Source organism: Paramisgurnus dabryanus, chromosome 13 (genome assembly GCF_030506205.2).
Source record: "Paramisgurnus dabryanus chromosome 13, PD_genome_1.1, whole genome shotgun sequence".
NCBI lineage: Eukaryota > Metazoa > Chordata > Actinopteri > Cypriniformes > Cobitidae > Paramisgurnus > Paramisgurnus dabryanus.
Window position 1 is genome coordinate 8240550 of NC_133349.1, and position 22983 is coordinate 8263532.

General features: G+C 36.1%; 3 protein-coding genes across 3 annotated transcripts in view; 2 read left to right on the forward strand and 1 right to left on the reverse strand.

Annotated features, from left to right (window-relative positions):
• Nucleotides 1-14038, forward strand: part of atp2c1 (ATPase secretory pathway Ca2+ transporting 1) — a 44981-nt gene extending 30943 nt beyond the window's left edge. The window contains exons 12-28 of the mRNA XM_065298604.2: nucleotides 16-82; nucleotides 172-296; nucleotides 1962-2059; nucleotides 5096-5191; nucleotides 5276-5365; nucleotides 5774-5878; nucleotides 6015-6171; nucleotides 6373-6543; nucleotides 6717-6814; nucleotides 7033-7083; nucleotides 9150-9316; nucleotides 9403-9471; nucleotides 10118-10234; nucleotides 10307-10454; nucleotides 11222-11317; nucleotides 12101-12242; nucleotides 12908-14038. Coding sequence (XP_065154676.1) covers nucleotides 16-82; nucleotides 172-296; nucleotides 1962-2059; nucleotides 5096-5191; nucleotides 5276-5365; nucleotides 5774-5878; nucleotides 6015-6171; nucleotides 6373-6543; nucleotides 6717-6814; nucleotides 7033-7083; nucleotides 9150-9316; nucleotides 9403-9471; nucleotides 10118-10234; nucleotides 10307-10454; nucleotides 11222-11317; nucleotides 12101-12242; nucleotides 12908-13032 — 1922 coding nt within the window. The 3' untranslated portion in view covers nucleotides 13033-14038. The remainder of the gene's footprint in view (nucleotides 1-15; nucleotides 83-171; nucleotides 297-1961; nucleotides 2060-5095; nucleotides 5192-5275; nucleotides 5366-5773; nucleotides 5879-6014; nucleotides 6172-6372; nucleotides 6544-6716; nucleotides 6815-7032; nucleotides 7084-9149; nucleotides 9317-9402; nucleotides 9472-10117; nucleotides 10235-10306; nucleotides 10455-11221; nucleotides 11318-12100; nucleotides 12243-12907) is intronic.
• Nucleotides 14039-14174: 136 nt separating this feature from the next.
• LOC135789036 (single-strand DNA endonuclease ASTE1-like) lies at nucleotides 14175-22887 on the reverse strand. Its single transcript, XM_065298607.2, has 6 exons — nucleotides 22411-22887; nucleotides 20114-21412; nucleotides 19947-20010; nucleotides 19440-19586; nucleotides 19019-19166; nucleotides 14175-16952 (listed from the first exon to the last, which is right to left on the reverse strand). Exons 2-6 carry the CDS (start codon nucleotides 21371-21373, stop codon nucleotides 16517-16519), a joined length of 2055 nt encoding a protein of 684 aa, XP_065154679.1. The 5' UTR covers nucleotides 21374-21412; nucleotides 22411-22887; the 3' UTR covers nucleotides 14175-16516.
• The window catches only part of LOC135789037 (uncharacterized), a 34079-nt gene continuing 31474 nt past the window's right edge, over nucleotides 20379-22983 (forward strand). The window contains exon 1 of the mRNA XM_065298608.2: nucleotides 20379-20483. The gene's annotated coding sequence lies outside the window, so the exon portion shown is untranslated. The remainder of the gene's footprint in view (nucleotides 20484-22983) is intronic.

Genomic DNA, 22983 nt, shown 5'->3' on the forward strand with positions numbered 1-22983 from the left:
ATGAATCCATTTCAGGGGTGATCATGATTGTTGGATATTTTCAAGGGAAGTACATTCTTGACATGTTCACTATTGGCGTCAGGTATGTTCTCAATCTATGAAATAAATACTGTTACTACTGTTAATACTAGCTTTGCAGTCTTTTAAGTGTGGTGTCATTGCTCTTTTCAGCCTGGCCGTGGCAGCTATCCCAGAAGGCCTCCCTATCGTAGTGACGGTCACTTTAGCACTGGGCGTGATGAGGATGGTAAAGAAGCAGGCCATCGTCAAGAAACTGCCCATAGTGGAGACACTAAGTATGCCACCTTCACACTATTGCATTTCATGTTTTAAAGTAAACTAATGGTTCTCTACTAGTTTTAATGTGGAGAATGTTCACGAACAAATTGTTCACTTGAATAAAATGAAAATGCATTTAAGTAAAGTGACCTGACAGCTGGGGTGCACAGAGATTTTGTGCAGTTACTTCTTTTTTTGTTGATGGGAGAACAAAACAAATAACTCTGGCGATTCTTTCCATTTAGTGGGATTATGTAACCATTGATCATGTGAGAGTCAGTGAGCCGGCAGGCTCGAGCATCACATGACAGACCACACTTACACTAAGCACTAATATTATGCAGAGTAGATGAATTAAATCTCTAAAGTGTTGCTCAAACCCACATTAAAGACACATTAAAACATTAAAGTAGAGAATGTTTTATTGCTTTGTTTAGAAACATTACCATATGGTGTAGTTAATGGCTCTTTACTAAAGAAAAAAACACAGTGCTTCTGAAAATGTGTTTTTTGTTTGTCATTAAAAACAACACTTATTCTTATGTTGTTCCAAACCCCATCAAACTCAAACTTATGTTTTTCATTTGCTTGCATTTTCCTAACAATAGCCTGACCTTGCATTTTCATATAATTGAATAGAGACTGGGACTTTCCTGCTTCAAAATTATAATAACAAAGCATCTTAATAGTACTCAAATATAGCTAAAAAACTTTGAGAATGCAGAAAACAGAAATGCAATATAATACACATTACTAAATTATCAGTGGTATGTAAAACCTTACATAATGAACCGTATTGTTTTTGTCTATATACACCGCAGATCCCCTTACATAAAAGTCAAGTTTCTAAAGTAGCCCAAAATTGACAAACTGTTTTAAACAATGCATTTCATCCATATATTGTCTCAGATGATGTCTGATGGCAACTGCTGTAGCTTCTCTTTGCATTACAAAATTGAGGTTGGTTGCAATTCGCGATCTCACCGCTAGATGGCTCTAAAAACCTACAATGGATAGAAGAAGATTCTGTTCTCAAGATCTAAGCATGCAGGATGAATTGTGGTGTTGAAGAAGCTTAGACCGATAGAGAGGTGCTAGATTATTCAGGATTTGTAGACGAAAAGCAAGCTTTAGAAAGGTTTCCAGTATTGTACAGGAAGCCAATGCAATGATCGCAAAATGGGGGTGACTTGATTAAGGAATTTAGCGGGGGCATTCTGAACTAGCTGAAGACGTGCAACCAATTTTTTCGAAAGATGCTACAGTACTGGAAATTGCAGTAGTCAAAACCACCAATATATAGATATATAGATATATATATATATATATATAGATAGATAGAGAGATAGAGAGATAGAGAGATAGAGAGATAGAGAGATAGAGAGATAGAGAGATAGAGAGATAGATAGAGAGATAGAGAGATAGATAGATTATAAATAATAATATATAGTTTTTATTTTCCTTGTCATATTTTTGGTAAATTATATCAAAATCATTGTCATTGCTACTCATTAATTGGACTATACTGTTTTTCTTGTGTGTGTCATTCGCCACATTTTTTTAAATAAAAGTCTTTACAAGACTTAATTTGCATTTTTTTTTAAATGTCACTCATTTTATTGAAAAAGATACAGAGCCGGTTGGTCATGCATATAATCCTGAATGCTCTCTCTTCTCTCCAGGCTGCTGTGATGTCATCTGTTCAGATAAGACGGGCACTCTCACTAAAAATGAGATGACTGTCACTCACCTGTTCACATCTGATGGACTGCATGCTCAGGTAAGAACCCTGTAAACCTTAAAGGAATATTCCATTTTCTTAAAAGAAAAATCCAGATCATTTACTCACCACCATGTCATCCAAAATGTTGATGCCTTTCTTTGTTCAGTCGAGAAGAAATTATGTTTTTTGAGGAAAACATTGCAGGATTTTTCTCATTTTAATGGACTTTAATAGAGCCCAACATTTAATACTTAACTCAACACTTAACAGTTTTTTTCAACAGAGTTTCAAAGGTCTCTAAACGATCCCAAACGAGGCATTAGGGTCTTATCTAGCGAAACGATTGTCATTTTTGACAAGAAAAATAAAAAATATGCTCTTTTAAACCACAACTTTTCGTCTAGGTCTGATCCAGCGCAACCTAACGTAAATGTGTAGTGACGTAGGGAGGTCACGTGTTACATATATAAAACGCACATTTGCGGACCATTGTAAACAATAAACTGACACAAAGCCATTAATTAGTATCAGTTGACATACAACAACGTAGGAACGGTCCTCTTTTAACACATTTGTAAACACTGGGGCGGAGTTTCGCATTCGTCCTCTGTGACCTCTTGACGTCATGACGTATTGCGTGGGGTCACGCTGGCACATCACGACTGGATATACACGAGAAGTTGTGGTTTAAAAGTGCATATTTTTTATTTTTCTTGTCAAAAATGATTTCATTTCGCTAGATAAGACCCTTATGCCTCGTTTGGGATCGTTTATAGTCCTTTGAAACTCCGTTGAAAAAAACTGTTAAGTGTTGAGTTAAGTATTAAATGTTGGGCTCTATTAAAGTCCATTAAAATGAGAAAAATCCTGCAATGTTTTCCTCAAAAAACATAATTTCTTCTCGACTGAACAAAGAAAGACATCAACATTTTGGATGACAAGAAAATGGAATATTCCTTTAAGGGATCATTATAGTTATATACGTCCTACGGCGTAGCTGTGACTGAGAATATGCGTTGGTTTTCATATACTTCTGCGTCTTCGTCCGTGTCGACGTCCAAACACACATGCAAGGCCGCTGGTAGGCAGTATCCACGCATGTAAACACAGTAGCAGCTTGGTCAGGTTTACCCACAAACAAAGAAGAAACAGCAACTTGTTGTGTATGTTTTGAGAATACCAGTAGTGATGGAAGTAAATAAACAGTGACTTTTGTTGCAGTTTCAGCCAAATCACATCTTTGTTCTCGCCGTCGCAAACGGAAATACCTATGACGCAGTTTTTTTTACCTGAAGGGAGGGGTTCTAGTGGACCAATCACAGCGCTTACTGTCCGCCTTTCAAAATTTGGCGAGGTGCACGTCAGACTTCGCAGAGAGGCTATGGATAACCTACGGCGTAGACCTTACACACAACTATAAATTGGTCTTTAGACGACACCCAGGTGACCTCTCGCATGATCCGAGGAAACATTTCAATTCCATATCTACCATCATTGCTTCTCTCAATTGTCCTGATGCCATCACAAAATACTTTTGATCTAAAGTGTTAATATCTGCAGTTTTTATTAGCCCTTAGTATCTGCAAAGAAGTCTCTAGTGCTTTCTTTCAATCAGTATCAGTGCAGAGTCCTGAATTCATTTTCGTGATACTGGCCTGCTTTAATAACATTTCAAATTGAAGGCTGAGTAGTAGATGGAGTCTTGAACTTTTTTAACTTTGCAACTAGGTCATTTTCCCCAGGTCTAATACATAATGCTTGATTTCACATCCTCATGGGCTTCTCCTAACACCGCTCTTCAAAACTATTTAGTGCTTGTGTTCGAGCTCGCTGTGTGTCTGAATGTCTTTGTGCGTGAATGTGCGGTTTAAAGACTGCATGAAATGAAAAGCAGACAATTTACGTTCCTAACAATTTGAGAATGTGTTCCAGGTTACATTAGTTGTCTCTAATGACTGTGTAAGATAAATGTATTTACAGTAACTATTTAAGTTAAAGGATTAGTCAATTTTCTTAAAAAAATCCAGATAATTTACTCACCCCCATGTCATCCAAAATGTTGATGTCTTTCTTTGTTCAGTCAAGAAGAAATTAATTTTTTTGAGGAAAACATTCCAAGATTTTTCTCATTTTAATGGACTTTAATGGACCCCAACACTTAACACTTAACTCTGTTTCAAAGGACTCTCAGCGATCCCAGATGAGGCATAAGGGTCTTATCTAGCGAAACAATGGTCATTTTTGAAAAATATACACTTTTAAACCACAACTTCTCATCTTCCTCCAGTTGTATGACGTGCCAGCGCAACCTCACGTAATACGTCATCACGTCAAGAGGTCACGGATGATGTATGTGAAACTACGCCCCAGTGTTTACAAGTGTGGAGAAAGAGGACCGTTCCAACGTTGTTGTATGTCGAATGATACTAATGAATGTCTTTGTGTCAGTTTATTGTTTTAAAATGGTCCGCAAATGTGCGTTTCATATATGTAACACGTGACCTTCTACGTCACTACGCAATTATGTGAGGTCGCGCTAGTGCATCACAGGACCGGAGATAGATAAGATGTTGTGGTTAAAAAGTGCATATTTTTATTTTTTTTGGTCAAAAATGACAATCGTTTCGCTAAATAAGACCCTTATGCCTTGTTTGGGATCGTTTAGAATCCTTTGAAACGCAGTTGAAAAAAACTGTTAAGTGTTGGGGTCCATTAAAGTCCATTAAAATGAGAAAAATCCTGGAATGTTTTCCTCAAAAATATAATTTCTTCTCGACTGAATACAGAAAGACATCAACATTTTGGATGACATGGTTGTGAGTAAATGATCTGGAATTTTTTAAGAAAATTTACTATTCCTTTAAGTTGTATCTGTACGACTCTTGTCTCTATCTTTAATTCTGTGTACACGTGATTAAAGTTGTTTCTTATGCAAGTACACAATAGTTAAAGTCACTTAATATAAAGTGCGGCCAAAAAAATGAAATGACTTGTTCTGTCTCTTCTTAGACGATGTCACCAAAGCCCTAATTTTTTAACTGGGTTGCTGTTTTATGTTGACCCGTCCACTTGACCTGATTTGTTTTTTTACAGGTCAGCGGCATTGGGTACAACAATGTTGGTGAGGTTACGATGGACGGAGATGTTGTGCACGGTTTTTCCAACATCTCCTTCACCAAGATTGTGGAGGTGAGGATCACCAACAATATTATGGGTTGCTGCCATGTCAATGGTACTTGAACTTCTGTGACACATTTCCCTAATAATTCCCAGGCTGGCTGCGTGTGCAACGATTCAGTGATCAGAAACAACACGCTGATGGGACGTCCCACCGAAGGAGCTCTGATCGCCCTGGCTATGAAGGTACAGATTCCAATAACTACCATTTCCAGACAGAAACATCCAACCAATCTGCGTGACCTGCTTTTAATTGGTGATCTTTGTTATTCTACATGCAAATCTAGTATAATTATCTAATGCTAACAGTGCATCTGGACACAACTGTTGGCCCCGCACACCTGTGCAAGCAGCCAGTGCAATACATCCATATCTGTCTGGCACTATGTGCTACTTTATTTTGAAAAAAGAAAAAGATGGTGTCTAAATCAGCTCCTCTCGCCCATGCTAATTAAGATGAGCAGGCACGCTTTAACAGCCTATAGAAGAGTTTACTATGACAACAGCATCTCACACGAGAGTCCTATCTGTACATATTTATTACTTTGTGTATTTTGAAAAAGCACCCATGCATTTGTTTTCTGGTGTCTACAGATGGGTTTAGAGGGCCTGCAACAAGAGTTTGTGAGGTTGGAAGAAATTCCCTTTTCCTCGGAGCAGAAGTGGATGGCTGTGCGTGTCGTCCATCGCACTCAGCAGGTGAGCCATGCCCAAGTCACATGGACAAGTCACAAGATAAAAGTTACTTCCAGTACTTTGTGCAATCCACTCACCATCCTACCATGCACTTAAAAGGTTAAAGTTGTTTTTCTTTTTCGATATATCTCATTTCAAGGACAAGCCTGCAGTGTTCTACGTAAAGGGCGCCTACGAGCAGATCATCCGTTTCTGCACAACCTACAACAGTAAAGGTGTTGCTCTGCCTTTGACCAATCAGCAGAGAGAACTTTACGTGCAGCAGAAGAGCTACATGGGCACTATTGGCCTCAGAGGTACAGACAGGGCTCTTGGGTCACCTCACTTTACCAACTCAAACAATGGCTTGATAAGATTATATTATCTCGCAGGATGTGGAGTAAGCGTTGTCTCATATTGACATGCATCTATTAGCTTTCCTTTAATTAAAGATGTGTCATGAAGGACACAGTAATCATTTTGGCAGCGGTTGATCCTCTTGTCCTTTCTCCTGGCAGTGCTGGCGTTTGCGTCTGGATCTGAGATGAGTAATCTCAATTTTTTGGGTCTGGTGGGCATTATCGACCCTCCCCGGGTGGGAGTGAAGGAGGCTGTGGCGACGCTCATCGGCTCTGGGGTGGCTGTGAAGATGATCACAGGGGATTCTCAAGAAACTGCCGTTTCAGTCGGTATGTCATTCAATCGTTTGCTTCCTTTATTTCATTGTTTGTTAGTAAGCTAGTTAAGTCAAGGGCATGTTGTGGCCAATTAAATCATATCATTTGCGTTTAATGTACGAGCACTGATTTAAAGACAAATTTTTCACACATGTCATTAACTTTATTCTTTCTGTCCACTACAGCCAGTCGACTGGGTTTCTACACTAAAGGTTCCCAATCATTGTCTGGAGAAGAAATCGATCAAATGGAAATCCATCAGCTGTCTGAGATCGTGCCCATGGTACAGACCCTTTTATATACTTTAGTCTTTGGTAGAGTCTTGTGCCCGTGGCTTAAAATACAAATTACATTTATTTTTTATCTCGATGCTCTGATTGATTTACATCGCATTGGTATCGTGCCAAAATTCACATGACTCAATCGATAATGATAATTGTTTAACAGTATCAGTTGCAAAAATCTTGATGGGATGTTAATATCTGTAACATTTCTCCACAGATAGCAGTATTCTACAGAGCCAGCCCCAGACACAAGTTAAAGATAGTTAAGGTGAGTGCAAACAAACACAAACAAAACATCTTTTTTTTTTAGATTCAACAAGTTGAACCTAAAGTAAGTACATGTTGTTAATGATTATTACTTAGTACTTAAATGTATAATTACACTGTTAACAGTGATACCGTAAAATAAATTGTGAATAGTCGAAGATATTCAAGATCGGAAATTGCGTTTAACGAAAGTTATTATCGATTAGTTTGTTCTGTGACGTCACCTGCCCATCGCCCCACTGCAAAAGGCACATACAGTGCAAGAGCATGCCGTAAAGGGCCGGGGTCTTATGATGACTTGAGACAACGTGATGATTGACAGGACCTTGGCAGAGGCAAAAGTGTTTTTGGTCACAATTTATTTTACGTTATCACTGTTACAATGTAATTATACATTTAAGTACTAAGTAATAATCATTAACAACATGTACTTACTTTAGGGTTTGGGTTAGGATAAGGGTTTGGTTTATGGTTAGTTGCATGTAACTATGCATAATTAACTGTTATTACTAAAATAATTTCATGTAACATGTGTAACAAAGATACCGTAAAATAAAGTGTTACCATGTTTTTTTTAATAAGTTTAATGGGGACATTTTACAATAAGTTTTTAAGATGTCAAATAAATCTTTGGTGTCCCCAGATTACATATGTGAAGTTCTAGCTCAAAATACCATATAGATAATTTATTATAGCATGTCTACAAAAATTGTCACTTTGTAGGTGGGAGCAAAAATGTGCTGTTTTGGGTGTGTCCTTTAAAAAGCAAGTGAGCTGATCTCTGCACTAAATGGCAGTGCCTTGGTTGGATACTGCAGATTAACTTTTTCCCTGACATTGATGAGTTATTGTAATTATTATAACATTTGCATAAAAAACTTGTTTCTGAAGAATTTTTATGTTAATCTGCCATACCACCATTTACCCAATTTATGAAAAAACTGAAGCCAAAACTTTATTTACTAACTTTAAACTCGATGTATGTTTTGATAATCATTCTGAATCAGATTTTTTAACAAAATTCCTTCACAGAAATGAAATTATTTCAGGTTTTTGCTAAAAATGTGTATTTTTAAAGAAAAATGCCCATATTTAAAGGGCTGGACACCCCATAACTTTTAAACGTGGCTGAAAATGCCTTGAGGACGCCGAATGCCAGCTGTTTTCAGCCGAGCGCTTTGGTAGCTGTGATACTTCAGCTGTGAGCCGGTTGGATGCTGTGGTAATGTCCCGCCCCTCCTTGGCTGTAATTGGCCATGTGAGAACTGACATTGACGAGCGGAGCGTTTCACTTAAAGTTGAATATTTTTGAACTCTCGAAAAAAAAAACTGAGTTCCGGTTTTCAGCGCGGTATAAACCCGCTTGCTGCTTGCTTATTTGAAAACACAGAGTTTACATTGGAATCAATTGAAAACATGCGCCGGCCGCGGACGTAAAAGCTTTGGTGAGTCCAGCCCCTAAGAGTTTATAAGCAGAGAAAAAATATAGATAGGATGAAGTGGTTTTCCCCCGTTTTGTTTGTTTGTTTATTGTTTGTTTGAACGCAGAGGATCTGTTCTTTCATTTGATATATTTGTATGTGAAAATGAAAATCACAAAAAATTGCTGGTGGGGAATGAGTTAAGGGGTGGTATTATCCTCTCTTCTGACATCACAAGGGGAGCCAAATTTCAATGACCTATTTTCTCACATGCTTGCAGGGAATGGTTTACCAAAACTAAGTTACTGGGTTGATCATTTTCGCATTTTTTTAGGTTGATAGAAGCACTGAGGACCCAATTATAGCACTTAAACATGAAAAGTCAGATTTTCATGATATGTCCCTTTAAAATTCTTCATTTAATATACAGTAAGTGACTTTGTCTTTAGAGCAGATGCGCCTGATTTTGTGTTGCAATGAGGTAGTGGGCAAGTGACCCCACAGACCAAACTAATCAATATTGACATCCCCAGAACTCTATTTTCATCAGGGCTGTGTATCAGCAAGAATCTCGCGATAGGACACGCAACACAATGTTTTTTGTGGTGCTGAGGTATGATTTGAAACATGTTTTTTCTGTCTTCAGTCCTTACAAAGCATCGGTGCAGTCGTTGCCATGACAGGGGATGGTGTTAATGACGCGGTCGCCCTGAAGGCAGCGGACATTGGCATAGCTATGGGTAAGAGCGGTACTGATGTCTGCAAGGAAGCTGCAGACATGATCTTGGTGGACGATGACTTCCAAACTATTATGTGAGTATAGAGTTGCTTGTATTTGGCTTTGATCGGGATGTTCGATGAGTTTGCAAATGTCGTCAATCTTTTGTTTCTTCCTTCAGGGCTGCCATTGAAGAGGGGAAAGGGATTTACAACAACATTAAAAACTTTGTGCGTTTTCAGCTAAGCACGTGAGTTGGCAGATTTTTTTTTAATCAGATGTTTGTTTTCTTTTCCATGTAGCTAGATGAGCTTTACCTTTTAAGGGACACTCCACTTTTTTGTACGACAGCAAAGTCCTTGATTATTACGTCAGAATGAGAGTATAGTTCCTAGCCGTATCTGCCTAGAAAATCACAACTTTTAAATTTCCGTCGGTCTTAGTACACAATGTAACTACAGAAGAGTCAAGTTTTAAATAGGAAAAATATCGAAACTCTTTGGTTATTTTTGAGCATGATGCTAATGGTCTAATCAGATTCAATGGATTATGCTAAGCTATGCCAAAAGTGGTACCGCCAGACCCGGAGATCAGCTGAATGGATTCCAAAACGGTAAAAATCAAATATTTAACTCTAGGGGAGCTGGAAAATGATTTCCTTTTTTTTTAAGTGTAGTGTCCCTTTAAGTTCCACCTGGCTGCAAATCACGGTTCACGACTATGATTTGACAAACTAAACAGTATTTAAATGATCCCAAAGATCCAACCATTGAATTGAGTTGTTACAAGCAGTCAAAAAAAACTTTTTAATCAAAGAATTTAATCATATATTTACCTTTGAAAGAAAAAGACAATGTTCAAACGTTAAAAGACTTTATCATTCATTACTTTTTTAGGAGCATTGCTGCCCTCACTCTCATCTCCTTGGCAACGCTTATGAACTTTCCCAACCCTCTAAATGCCATGCAAATCCTCTGGATCAACATCATTATGGACGGCCCGCCGGCTCAAAGGTAATATACTGCTCACTGTACCACAGTATTAGAACGATGCTTGTGTATAACAACAAATCATCTTTTTTTTAGTTTGGGCGTTGAGCCCGTAGATCCGGACGTGATCAGGAAACCCCCGCGAAACGTGCGAGACAGCATCCTCACTCGCAGTCTGATATTGAAGGTCCTGGTGTCGGCATTTGTCATTGTGTGTGGGACGCTATTTGTGTTCTGGAGAGAGGTGAGCGCCTCCTGCTCATTTGGTCCTGATTTGTTTTTCATCTGCGTTTTCTATTTAAATTCACTCTTTAGGTAAACGACTCGACTGTTTAGGAAAGATCGGATCAGAGGCTAAATTTGTTTACCCTGTGGCCTGTTTTCTGTTTTGGTGGGATCACGCAACTCTCATTAGCTTTGAGGTTCTGTGCATCTGTTAAGAATTAAGGCAGAGTATATCATTTTTTTGCTTTTATCGCTTTAATTGTACTTATTAAATTTACCCATAATCACTGTCATTTGTGCGTAAGGTAACTTTTCCATGAAAGGCACATGATCACCCTTTTAATGCAGACACTTATGTGACCCTTGACCTCAAAACCAGGGGTCAATATTTTGAAATTGAGATTTATACATCATATTAAATTTTTATAGGATTGGACAATATTTAACAGATATAAAACTATTTGAAAATCTGAGGTTGCAAAAAATTTTAATATTGAGAAAATCGCCTTTAAAGTTGTCCAAATTAAGTCCTTAGCAACACATATTACTAATGAGAAACACATTTTTGATTTATTTACATTAGGAAATTAACAAAATATATTCATGGAACATGATCTTTATATCCTAATAATATTTGTCATAAAATTTAATTTTTTTTAAACCATACAGTGCATTTTTAGCTATTGCTACAAATATATATTTGTGCTACTTATCCATGGTCACGTATGTTTGCCTTCTTAAAGCTCAAATCTAATGATATTTAATTATTAATATGTTTGTTTTAAGCTGCGGGACAATGAGATCACACCACGGGACACCACCATGACTTTCACCTGTTTTGTGTTTTTCGACATGTTCAACGCTCTCAGTTCCCGATCACAGGTGAAAACCCTTAATAATTCACGGTTCTGTAAAAATCAAGAATGATGCTCTCTGTTTTCACTTTTAAAGGTGCAGTGTGTAAATTTTAGCGATATCTAGTGGTAAGATTGCGAATTGCAACCAACGGCTCAGTCCATTGCTCTCCCCTCGCTTTTGAAACACATAGAGAAGCTACGGTAGCCGCCACCGGAAAAACATGTCATAGTCGGAGACAACTAAGCAAAAAACTTTGTCCGTTAAGGGCTTCTGTAGAAACATGGTGGCACATAATAGCGACTTCCATGCAAAGGGACCCTCAGTGTATGTAGATAAAACGTCTCATTCTCAGGTAATGAAAACATAACGGTTCATTATAAAAAGGTCTTTATACACCCCTGAAAATATAGTTTGAATATTATTTTGCATTTCTGTCAAGATATCCTTATAAAAATTACACACTGCACCTTTAAGATTTTGCTGTTTGCTGTTATCACATGCTTTGTTCCATGTGAAAACAATTTGCATCTCTACTAAGGCATAGAGAGGTTTATTTATAGTAGTGGGAAGGGGGAATTCTGATTGGTTGCTTGCGTCACTCTATGCATACACAGGATAGACAATAAGTTTGGACTACAGGCTGAAATGTCCCTGAATTAGGGTCACCTGAAGATAAATTTTTTCAACTGTAGGAAATTAAAAAGTTAGGGTTAGAGGTCAGAGGTCAACGTGCATTTTGAACACAGATATTTAATTATCTTGATTCACACTGATTTATTATGGTCCACTGTTTTTGTCATTTTGCAGACACGAATGGTGCATGAGATGGGCTTATGTAGTAACAGGATGTTTTGCTATGCTGTACTGGGCTCCATCATGGGCCAACTCCTGGTTATTTACTTTCCTCCCCTACAGAAGGTCTTTCAAACTGAGAGCCTCAGCATTTTAGGTATGTAATAAACAGCAAACCTTTGTACGGAAATGCACTAAAATTAATTTACCATGAGAAAGATCATACAAACAAACATCAACTTAAAGCAGTAGTTTACCCCAAAATGAAAAGTTTACACATCCTAGCTTTGTATGACTTGCTTCTTTCAACTAAACACAGTCAAGAACTATATTAAATAATATCCTGGCATGATAAAAATAATATGCTTTTTCAACATTATAATAGCATTGGATAGTGCCCCATTTTTACATTCATCCATTAAAATCTAATCCATGTAGTTATTAAATCTCTTTTGAGGCGAAGCAGTTTTTTGCGCTATCAAGCAATTAAATATTGTAATCTAATTAATTACTTAATGTTCCAATTCATTAATCACATTAAATCACACGTATTAATAAAGCCACAGACCCTCTATGTAAATATCAGAAAACAATTTAACATATTATCCTTATGCATTTTTTGGCACCTTTAATATAAATCCAACTGCTTTTGGCTAAAAGAAGAAAGTCATTTACACCTAAGATGGCTTAAAATATGGCATAATTTTAATTTCATGGTAAACTATTTCTTTAATATCATTTCAATGTGACTTTTTTACACTTTTGGTTAATGCATAATGGACTTTTCGGATAATGACACATAAATATACCGTCTATCCACAGATCTGCTGTTTCTGCTCGGCCTGACATCTTCCGTTTGTGTGGTGTCGGAAGTTATAAAGAAATTAGAAAGACTCAAAAAATGTCGAGAGAAATCGGTGGACAATGATGATTTCCATGAAGTATGACACACATTGTGTCTTTTGCATAAGACAGTGGGATGGGCTGGAGTGTTTTGGAACGTCATCCAGGGCGCTCTCGTACCATAACAGACAACTCCCCGTGGGCCATCAGGTCTGACCTGTATGTTCAGTTCTTAAGGAGCTGATTTTGGAGGAACAATGGTAGCCCTGAGTGTCTTTGACACTCCCATTAGCCCGTGAAGATGCTGTGGTGTGCTGCTTTATGACTGTACTACTTTCCATGGCATCTGAACGAACTTTATTTATGAAATACTGTATCTGTCCATACAGTGACTATCTTGATTCATGATTGAAGGGATGTATTATGGTTTTTAATTGTTCAAATGATTGAAATGTCCTTTCTTTGAGCATTTCTGCTTAGAGGTTTGTGGATCAATATGAATAATGCCTTTCTGCATTCCAGATTCTGAATTTGGCTTTATTTTTTGCATTGAGAAAAGCTGTAAGCGTACATTCTCCTAAACCACGATTGAAAGTTTCACTGGTGGAACAAAAAAACACAATCGTGTGTTTGGGGTGAGACTTGCGTGAACATGATTTGCTAAACAATCGTGTATGCTTTACTGTCACAACAAACAGTTTAACAGGATGCCAAATTCCTTTTATATCCGTAGGAAACAGCATTAAGGTATTAATTTCTCTCTCATGATCTGTTTTTGAAAGATTACTTGGTATTGGGAGAATAAAGGGTGCCATTTTCTGATAGCCTCCGAAGTACATGCACTATCATATCTTTGTCCTTATATTATTATGATTATAACACAGCCGGCTTGTATAATTGCATAATTATTAGTTTCGGTGTATTTACACACTACCTTCCTTATTATGTTAATACACTGGTATCAGGGAAATCTCCTATACATTTTTCTTTAATTTTTTTTAAGTTAATAAGTTATTTATTATTTTACCACCCTGATGTTTGATAAGGTGAATACATGTCAGCACTTACACCTTAAAATGCTCAATTGTTGAAATCTTTGAATATAGACTTGTTTGACTTAACCAACCCCTTAAAAAAGCCCCCACGCCAAACAAAAATCTCACTGTAGCCCACCGTAACTGTTTTGGTCCCTTCTCCCAATACTGATGACCCGTTACTGTTGTTACACTGAGTTTTTGCAGTATGTGAGTATATTTTCTCTTTGTATTGCAGATAGTGGTTCCCTATTGCCAGTTTGTCTATATTAATGAATCAGTGTAACTGCTCATTCTGTTTTACATCACTTTTGCTGTAAAAGCAAACACAGTAAAAACGTTTAATTAAAGGAAAATGAAGGGTGACTGGTAACAAGCTTATTTCAGTAGTTTTATTTTGTATTTTTAAGATTGTATTTATTTTATTGTGGTTTGCACAACTTAAACCGGTAATATATTGTGGTCATTTCAAAACACAATTGTACAATAAAATTTTTACAAGTTTAAACGTTTTGTACATTTTGTTGTTCGGTTATCTTTGCATTCATTTGAACAAATACCAGTGGTGACGAATATGTAGGACACATTTTGAGCAATCACAAAATAATAGTAAATATTGTTCAAAACTCACTGTTTGTAGTTTTTAATACATATTACAATGTACCCTTTCATGTAGTAAATATATCATTCAATTCAATTATTACTTTTGGCTTTTTTTAATCAAGTTGAAATGATTATCTCTTAACTGAGGACAGCTGATTTTGTAGGCAATGGGCCAGCATATAATCATTAAATTAATAAAAAATTAAAATAAACCTATAAAAGAACCTTACATATGTGCAAAGGACCCCCTGATTATAACATTGATTATTTTTCTTCATGAAACTGTTATTAATTTCCAACAGAATTAGCACTTTTCTTAGTGGGACATGTTTTTGCCAAAGTTTCAAGAATCAGTGATACATTATTTAGGCTTCTTTCATAAAAAGCACAACATGAACACGAAATGATTTACGGATGGTCAGACATAATGGTTAAAAACTGGCCTCTTGTTGTCACTACCCTTTCAAAAAGTACACCTTTGTGCCAAAAGAGTTCATATTAGTACCTCAAAGGTACTTATTTGTACCAAATGTATACATATCTGTACCTAATTGGTACATACACTATTTAAAGGGTACTGCCCCATTACAGTGACAGCTTGGGACATTTTTCTCTGACAGTTTGTGGTAGGTACAAGAAAAGTTAAAACACTATAAAGTATAACATTCAATACTAACTAATCAGTCATTCAATAAGGATTAAAACTTGTAAATGTACACTTAAAATCAATTACACAAAAAACTTTTGTTTTAAAGCGACATTCCACTTTTTTAAAAAAAATATTCTTATTTTCCAGCTCCCATAGAGTTAAACATTTTGATTTTTACCGTTTTGGAATCCATTCAGCCAATCTTCGGTTCTGGCGGTACCACTTTTAGCATAGCTTAGCACAATCAATTGAATCTGATTAGACCATTAGCATCGCACAAAAAAATAACCAACGAGTTTCGATATTTTTCCTATTTAAATCTTGACTCTTCTGTAGTTACATCGTGTACTAAGAACGACAGAAAATTAAAAGTTGCAATTTTCTAGGTTGATATGGCTAGGACTATACTCTCATTCTAGCGTAATTATCAAGGTCTTTGCTGCTGCATGGCTGCAGGAGGCAAAATGATATTAAGCAGCAGCCGAAAATAGTCCCCTTAGTGACTTTCAATAGCAGGGGACTATTTTCGGGCCCTGCGTATTATTATTGTGTATGCAATGAAAATGAGCATATTTTCCAAAAAAGTGGAGTGTCCCTTTAAAGGTGCAGTGTGTACATTTTTAAAGGATACCTTGACAGAAATGCAGTATACTTTTATAAACATAACATTATTATCAGTGGTGTATAAACACCTTACATAATGAACCGTTATGCTTTTATTACCTTAGAATAAACGGTTTTATTTATATATATTGTGTGTCCTCTTACAGGTAAGTCGTAATTTTGCACCGCCATGTTTCTACAGTAGCCCTAAATGGACAAACTGCTCTACAAAGCATGTCTTTGATAATGATATGTTTGTCCTGTGGTGGCTACCATAGCTTCTCTGTTCGTTTCAAAAGAGAGGGGTGAGCGGTGAACTGATCCGTCAATTGCAATTCGCAACCTCACCACTAGATGCCGCTAAAATCCACACACTGCACCTTGAATAATGATAAACATAAGATGATTGTCTAAACCCTTTATAAAAGCTAAATGAATGAACTTGTATTTCTGTGTCGCAGATATTAATGCTGCATTCAAAAGGTAAGTGATTTTCTCAAACTGCTAGTGTTTCGAGTCTTGTAGCCATTCTTGTGTATTTTAACACGCACGCAAAGCCTTTCAACATTTTCGTTGAAAGTGTAACTGTAAGAGTATTCCTTTTCTGTAAGTTCCTCGTCTCATCTTTTAATGGGCCATACAACCCTGAGCACAAGTGTTATTTAAATCTATTTGGAAACCCTAAGATACCAAATATATTTAGTCATAGCATCTCCTTTCAGATTTCTTTGAGGGATTATTAGCATTGCGTGCTTTGGCCTTGTGTCTGGTACGGGCTTTGAGGATAGATTCATTCATGTCCGATTTTTGGTCCTTCCTCTCTCTTCCATCTTTTCCACCATAATCATCATCATAATCATCATCATCATAGTCCTCAATATCTATATGCTCAAAGCTCAGTTCATCCGCAGACTGATTCTTGCATCTGTTGTTGCTTTGTGTTTTGTCGACAGCTCTGTTCCTGTATTTGGTACTGATTCTCCTGACAACATCTTCATCCACTAAACTCAAAACCGCATCGCTCAACTGTCTGAATAGCTTCTCCGCTTCGGAGCCCTTCGCCAGCAGAGACTCTGGTTTGATGCCTCTCTTGAACTCCCGAGCAGCCTGGTGAACAAATGTTCCCTGGTACAACCTAAAAATCAGAGAAATGCTCTGTTATATAACAATATTTAGTAGTATACGTAGTATAAAACTAAATGACTGAATATTTATTATCGATATTTATATATTTATTATCGAACACTCTATGTAACATCCCTTTTAAACTTAAAAGATTGCCTCATTCGTGTACCCAAATGGTTCAATGGAGAGCACTGTGTAATAAAGTAGGATAACATTGGGGGTGCATTACAAGTAACGTGCATTACGTAATAATATTACTCTTCTAAAGTAACGAGTAAAGTAACGCATTACTTTATAAATGTACACATTAATATTTGAGTTACTTTTTAAAAAAAGTACGAGTTACTTTTCAGTTTAATTCATTCGATAAAAAAAAATTATGTGCTGAATTAAACTGAAGGAAGTCACGTAGTATTACGCACTTTAAGCATGCGGGGCCGACCAGGAAACGTTCGAGTCAGAAACTGAGATGGCAGGCCAGAGCTCGACATTTTTGCGATGATAATATGCGATTTCTGAACTTCTCAGTCATAAAAAACACCTGCAAGGCCTGAAAGAGTATGGAGGACCACAAGAGTCATGCAAAATGTAATAAAGAACTTCAATATTTAATAACTACCTGGACAATAAAAATAGCAATTAATAGATTTGTTTAAAAATTCATTAATTAATCTATAAATAAATAGACAAAGTTATAAAAAAATCATTATGTAAGATTTTATTAGGCAATAAAAAGTGAGATTATAAAAATAACGTAGAAATGAAATATTAATCCATTAATAAATAGTTCAAATTAATATAACAATTTATAAAAACAACATAAAATACTCAATAAGTTCATCATTTTAAATTGCATTTATAAATTCTTAATTAAATAATGGAATTTCAAAATGTATTTCAAAAAGCGATTTAAAAAGAGAAATAAATAACTGGATTTATAAATTGAATTACAAATACAGGTTTAAATTAGGCATTTAAAAGGGCATTTCCGTTTAACTTTTCTGTTTTCATTTTCCCAATGATTCTCCTTATTCTTTTCGCTATTGGATTTGCTTTTCTGGATTTCTATTTAGCTTTTCCGTGACTCTTTGGGTCCTTGCAAATGGTCAAATGAGAAATGCAAATTAGCTATGGCCAGGAGGATGTAACAAGCTCGCTGATTGGCTCTGATTGTACGTCATGCGCAGATTTATAGATCTCAGATGAGGACCCAAAGAGTCACGGAAAAGCTAAATAGAGAGGCTAAAACGAAAAGCAAATCCAATAGCGAAAAGAATAAGGAGAACCAACGGGGAAATGAAAACAGAAAAGTCAAACGGAAATGCCCTTTTAAATGCCTAATTTAAACCTGTATTTGTAATTCAATTTATAAATCCAGTTATTTATTTCTCTTTTTAAATCGCTTTTTGAAATACATTTTGAAATTCCATTATTTAATTAAGAATTTATAAATGCAATTTAAAATGATGAACTTATTGAGTATTTTATGTTGTTTTTATAAATTGTTATATTAATTTGAACTATTTATTAATGGATTAATATTTCATTTCTATGTTATTTTTATAATCTCATTTTTTATTGCCTAATAAAATGTTACATAATGTTTTTTTTTTGTAACTTTGTCTATTTATTTATAGATTAATTAATTAATTTTTAAACAAATCTATTAATTGCTATTTTTATTGTCCAGGTAGTTATTAAAAATTGAAGTTCTTTATTACATTTTGCATGACTCTTGTGGTCCTCCATAAAAGAGATCAAGCCTCAGCCAAGTAAGAAAAAGCAAAGGTAACTCAAAAGTAACGTAAATATTACTTTCCATGAAAAGTAACTAATGCAATTAGTTACTTTTGTTGCAGAGTAACTTAATATTGTAATGCACTACTTTTAAAAGAAACTTTCCTCAACACTGATCATAGCAATGAAAGATTTATATGACAATATGAAAGATTTATCATTTAATAATGCATACTGTTTTTCTCTGAAAGTGTGTACTTTACAGTTAACTGTGTGTGGTGGTATGGTTCTGTTTGTTTTGAATATAACCAATGTAAAAGAAATCAAATGTTGCTGTACCGTGCACACTCTGGTTCAGGAAGTGGACGACACAGTAACTGATTGAGACAGAGACTCCAAAACAAACAAGACTGCCATTGGCTGTACAGATGAGCAACCTCATGATCCAGATAGACTTTTCCTCGACTTCTTTGCCTTAACTGTCTGTCTAAACTCGAAAAAATCAGATAAAATAACAGTTTACAAACAATACAATTACAATTACTTCAAAAATGCTAAAACATTTGGCCAACATAAAAAACAGACATCATCTTTGGAGAACCTCTTGGAACCCCATTCAATACTGTACGTACTGCAGTAAACTATACTATACGTGTCAGGTGTCCCACAGTCTTTCTGTTGATGTCAGTAGAGCAACTATTGTATTTTACCGTTGACAGATGCAACATCTTTAGATATTGACGTATTATGACATCAGTACCTATTTGTTTCCTGGCCGTGATGTTGAGCCGTCCATAGACCATCCCCAGTAGGAGACCCCAAAGATGCAGCAGGTTCGGCTGAGGCCGCGCATTTACCAGCCAGTAACGTGTCGCTAACACCTGGAGCCGCAGGTCAGGTGGAATATCTTTGAAAGTGACAGATGGTGGGTGTAACTAGTTACTAAGTTACTATGTAATTAGTTACTGCAATTTAATTACTTTTTCTTTGAAAAGTAAAGTAAGGGATTACTCTTACTATTCCAGTAATAATTTTTACTCTTATTACAAAGTGGAATGTTTAATAGTGAGAATTGGACCTTAAAAAGTGTGACCAAAATAATTGATGTACTTTTATGATTTATTTGAGCCTATCTTTGTATAATTTACTACATAGGATTTAGAAAGTAATAAGTAATTAAATACTTTTTGGAGAGCTTAATTTGTACAGTAATCTAGTTACATGATAATTAGTAACTAGTACTTAATAACTTTTTGGAGTAACTTACATAACACTGCAGATGACACACCCAAAGTTTCCAAAAATATCTGAAGTCGCAAGGCGTGTCGGTCCTAGAAGAGATATTAGACAAATAAAATAAAGATTTGAATTCATAAATCAAAATGTAGGCTACTATTAAGATATATGATATGTTTTGACATCAAATTTTTATACCTTCCATAATGTTTCCAGTTGAAGTCCTTCTTTTACTTTAGTAGCTTTAACTTCTGAACAAGTTAGAGTTAATCCCTGTCTGTCATACTCTGTTACACAGCACTTGTCTGTGCTTGTTCGTTGTTCTTCTGACAATAGTAAACCATACACGACCTGTCGTATGGTTAGAGAGGTTTTATTGCTACTGGGTTGCTGGAAATCTTCAACCTGAGAATTCATCATAACCCTTTTCAATACCAAAACATCAACAATGAAGGAGTTCATCTTTCCTTCATGCAGCTGCATCAGAATCCACGCAGGCAGGGCTCGCTGTGGACCTGTACAGGCTATCGGTGTGTTCGAGTTGAAGAATTGGGCAAGAGAACTTTTGGTGAGCTCGTACTCTTTCATGCCTTCAATCAATGCTTCACGTACATCATATTTTTCCTTATTGTCTGTTATGAACTTGAGAACACCATGAATGGCTGCTTCTGGATTTGGAAACTTGGATAACCAGGTAAACAAACCATCAATATGGGCGAAGTGCCCACTAGAATTTGAGAACACCTCCCACTTGAGACTTGAGATGTTTTGCAGTTTCACGTAATCATTGCCTAGAATGCATGCGAGGACTGGGAGAAGATCCTTGTTCATGTGATTGAAAGATGCACATAATCTGTCGATTGTGAAATGTTGGGTTGGGATGTATTTTTTCTTCGTGTCTCTGTTCTCACAGATATTTCTCCAGGAAAATAGTCCAATAGGCAGGAGTCCAGCCGTGAGGTTGAATATATAGAAATCGCTGTCATTGGACAGAACTGGACAATCCCATTGTTTGGCCAAAGCAGCAATCTCCCAATCTGCCTCTTCGGTGCATTGAACAAATGGCACCTTGAGTTTATTTAGGGTCTGTCTGAATACATTTTTAACATGAAATGGCAGGCACGTCCCCCTCCGGCCTATAGACAGATCACTGGCCCTTCTTATTTTATCCTTTGCTCGTGACTTGAGGGTCTCAAATTTTTTGTCAGTGTGGTCGGACCCACCGTCGATTACAACATATGGCTGAATATCACAGTCTCTGAGGTTTGTGATAAACTGTGTGATCAAATCTGCAAAGGCCTCATATTCTCCTCCATGCATCTGATCCAGTTCCGAGTTAAAGTATAGGTTATAGTAAAAGTTACATCCATCGATTATGAGTTTACTGTCTCTAAAAGGCAAATTTCTTAAAATGCCTGTGTTATTCTCAATGTAGCTCTTTAGTCCCTGAACTCCCATGTTGAATATAAGTTATAAATAATGTAAAATAACTATAACCTGAAACATAAAAATATTTTGCATTATGGCTTTGTAATTTTATAGCCTGTGTAATTTACATAGCTGTGTTTGTGTTATTTTATCTTTGATCTACATCTCTGTGGCCTGGTAAAGCCTGGCATTAGTAAAAAAAAATGCAGCTGGTTGCCAGTAACTTACTGTAGAAGAAAAAGACTGAAAATGTTTCATGTTCATTTAACTTTGAACAAACTGTTGCCAGTAAATAACATAAATATAAATTTACCGTAAGTTACTGGCAGCTAGTTGTCAGTAATACTGTAATTTCTTCAGAATTTTTAAAATCCGGCTAAGACCAACATAAGCTGGTGAGCTGGTTTTAGCTGGTCTCCCAGCTTGATTTAGCAAGCTGGTCTAGCTGTGTTTTGTTCAATTTTTAAACCAACCACTGCCACCTTTAACCAGCTAAGACGAGCTACCATCTTATGCTGGCCTAAGCTGGATTTCTCAGTAGGGAGGGGATCTATTACCAGGTAATAGGTAACACTTTACAATAAGGTTATATTTGTTTACAATAAGTTCATGCATTTGTTAACATAAATTAATGATGAACAATACTTTTACATTATTTATTAATCGTAGTTCAGGTTCATTTTGGCATTTATTAGCACATTTATAAAATCAAGCATTGTATCTGTTAACTTTATTGAATGCACTATGAACTAACATGAATAACTGAATTGACATTAACTAAAATTAACAAGAATTAATACATGATTGTTCATCTTGGTTAATACATTTACTAATGTTAAATAATACAGCCTTATTGTAAAGTGTTAGCAATGTTAATTAAAATGACTTTTATTATAAATTGAATGCACTGTAATTCATTGGATAGAAGTGCGTAAATGTTTGAGTAAAAGCATTTACCACAAATGCGTAAATGTAGCCAACTTTTTGTCTTGTTTACTATAATGTTACATAACAACATAAAATAATAATTGCAATTTAAAATTGTTTGAATCGTTAAATTAACTTACCGTTTTTTTCTTTCAGAAATTAATGACAGGAATAAAGGATAAGGCGCCTGTGGGCTTCGTGTATTTGCATTATCATCCGCCGAGACGCGCAGCTTATTATATATTAGTGCGATTGGAAAACGAAACCTTATTGCGCCTGCCCTATTGCGCGTGAAGCTTTTCTTCATAATCGAAACTTATAGTAGGCTCATGATTACATGAGTGCCATCACATCCCTTTTATGGATTTGGCAGACACTGTAGCTTACAGTGCGATACAGTTAAATCTTTTTGTATTAATCCCCAAGATCGAACCCATTACGATGTGAGCTACAGGAACATCAATACATCTTAATGTTTCTATTGTAAATATGTCAATAAGTTTTGCACCGTGACAGATTTTTATTAGGCTACCCATATTCCTTGAGACATTATTAAAGACATATCAACATCTATTATCTATCAAAGAGTTTAATAAATGCTCAAGTAAAAGCAATAGTTATTTTAAAATACCTGCGTAGAAGTAAAAGTAAGCAATGAAAATATGATTTAGGTAGCTCTGGAACTGATATTAGAAATAAAACTATTGCAAATC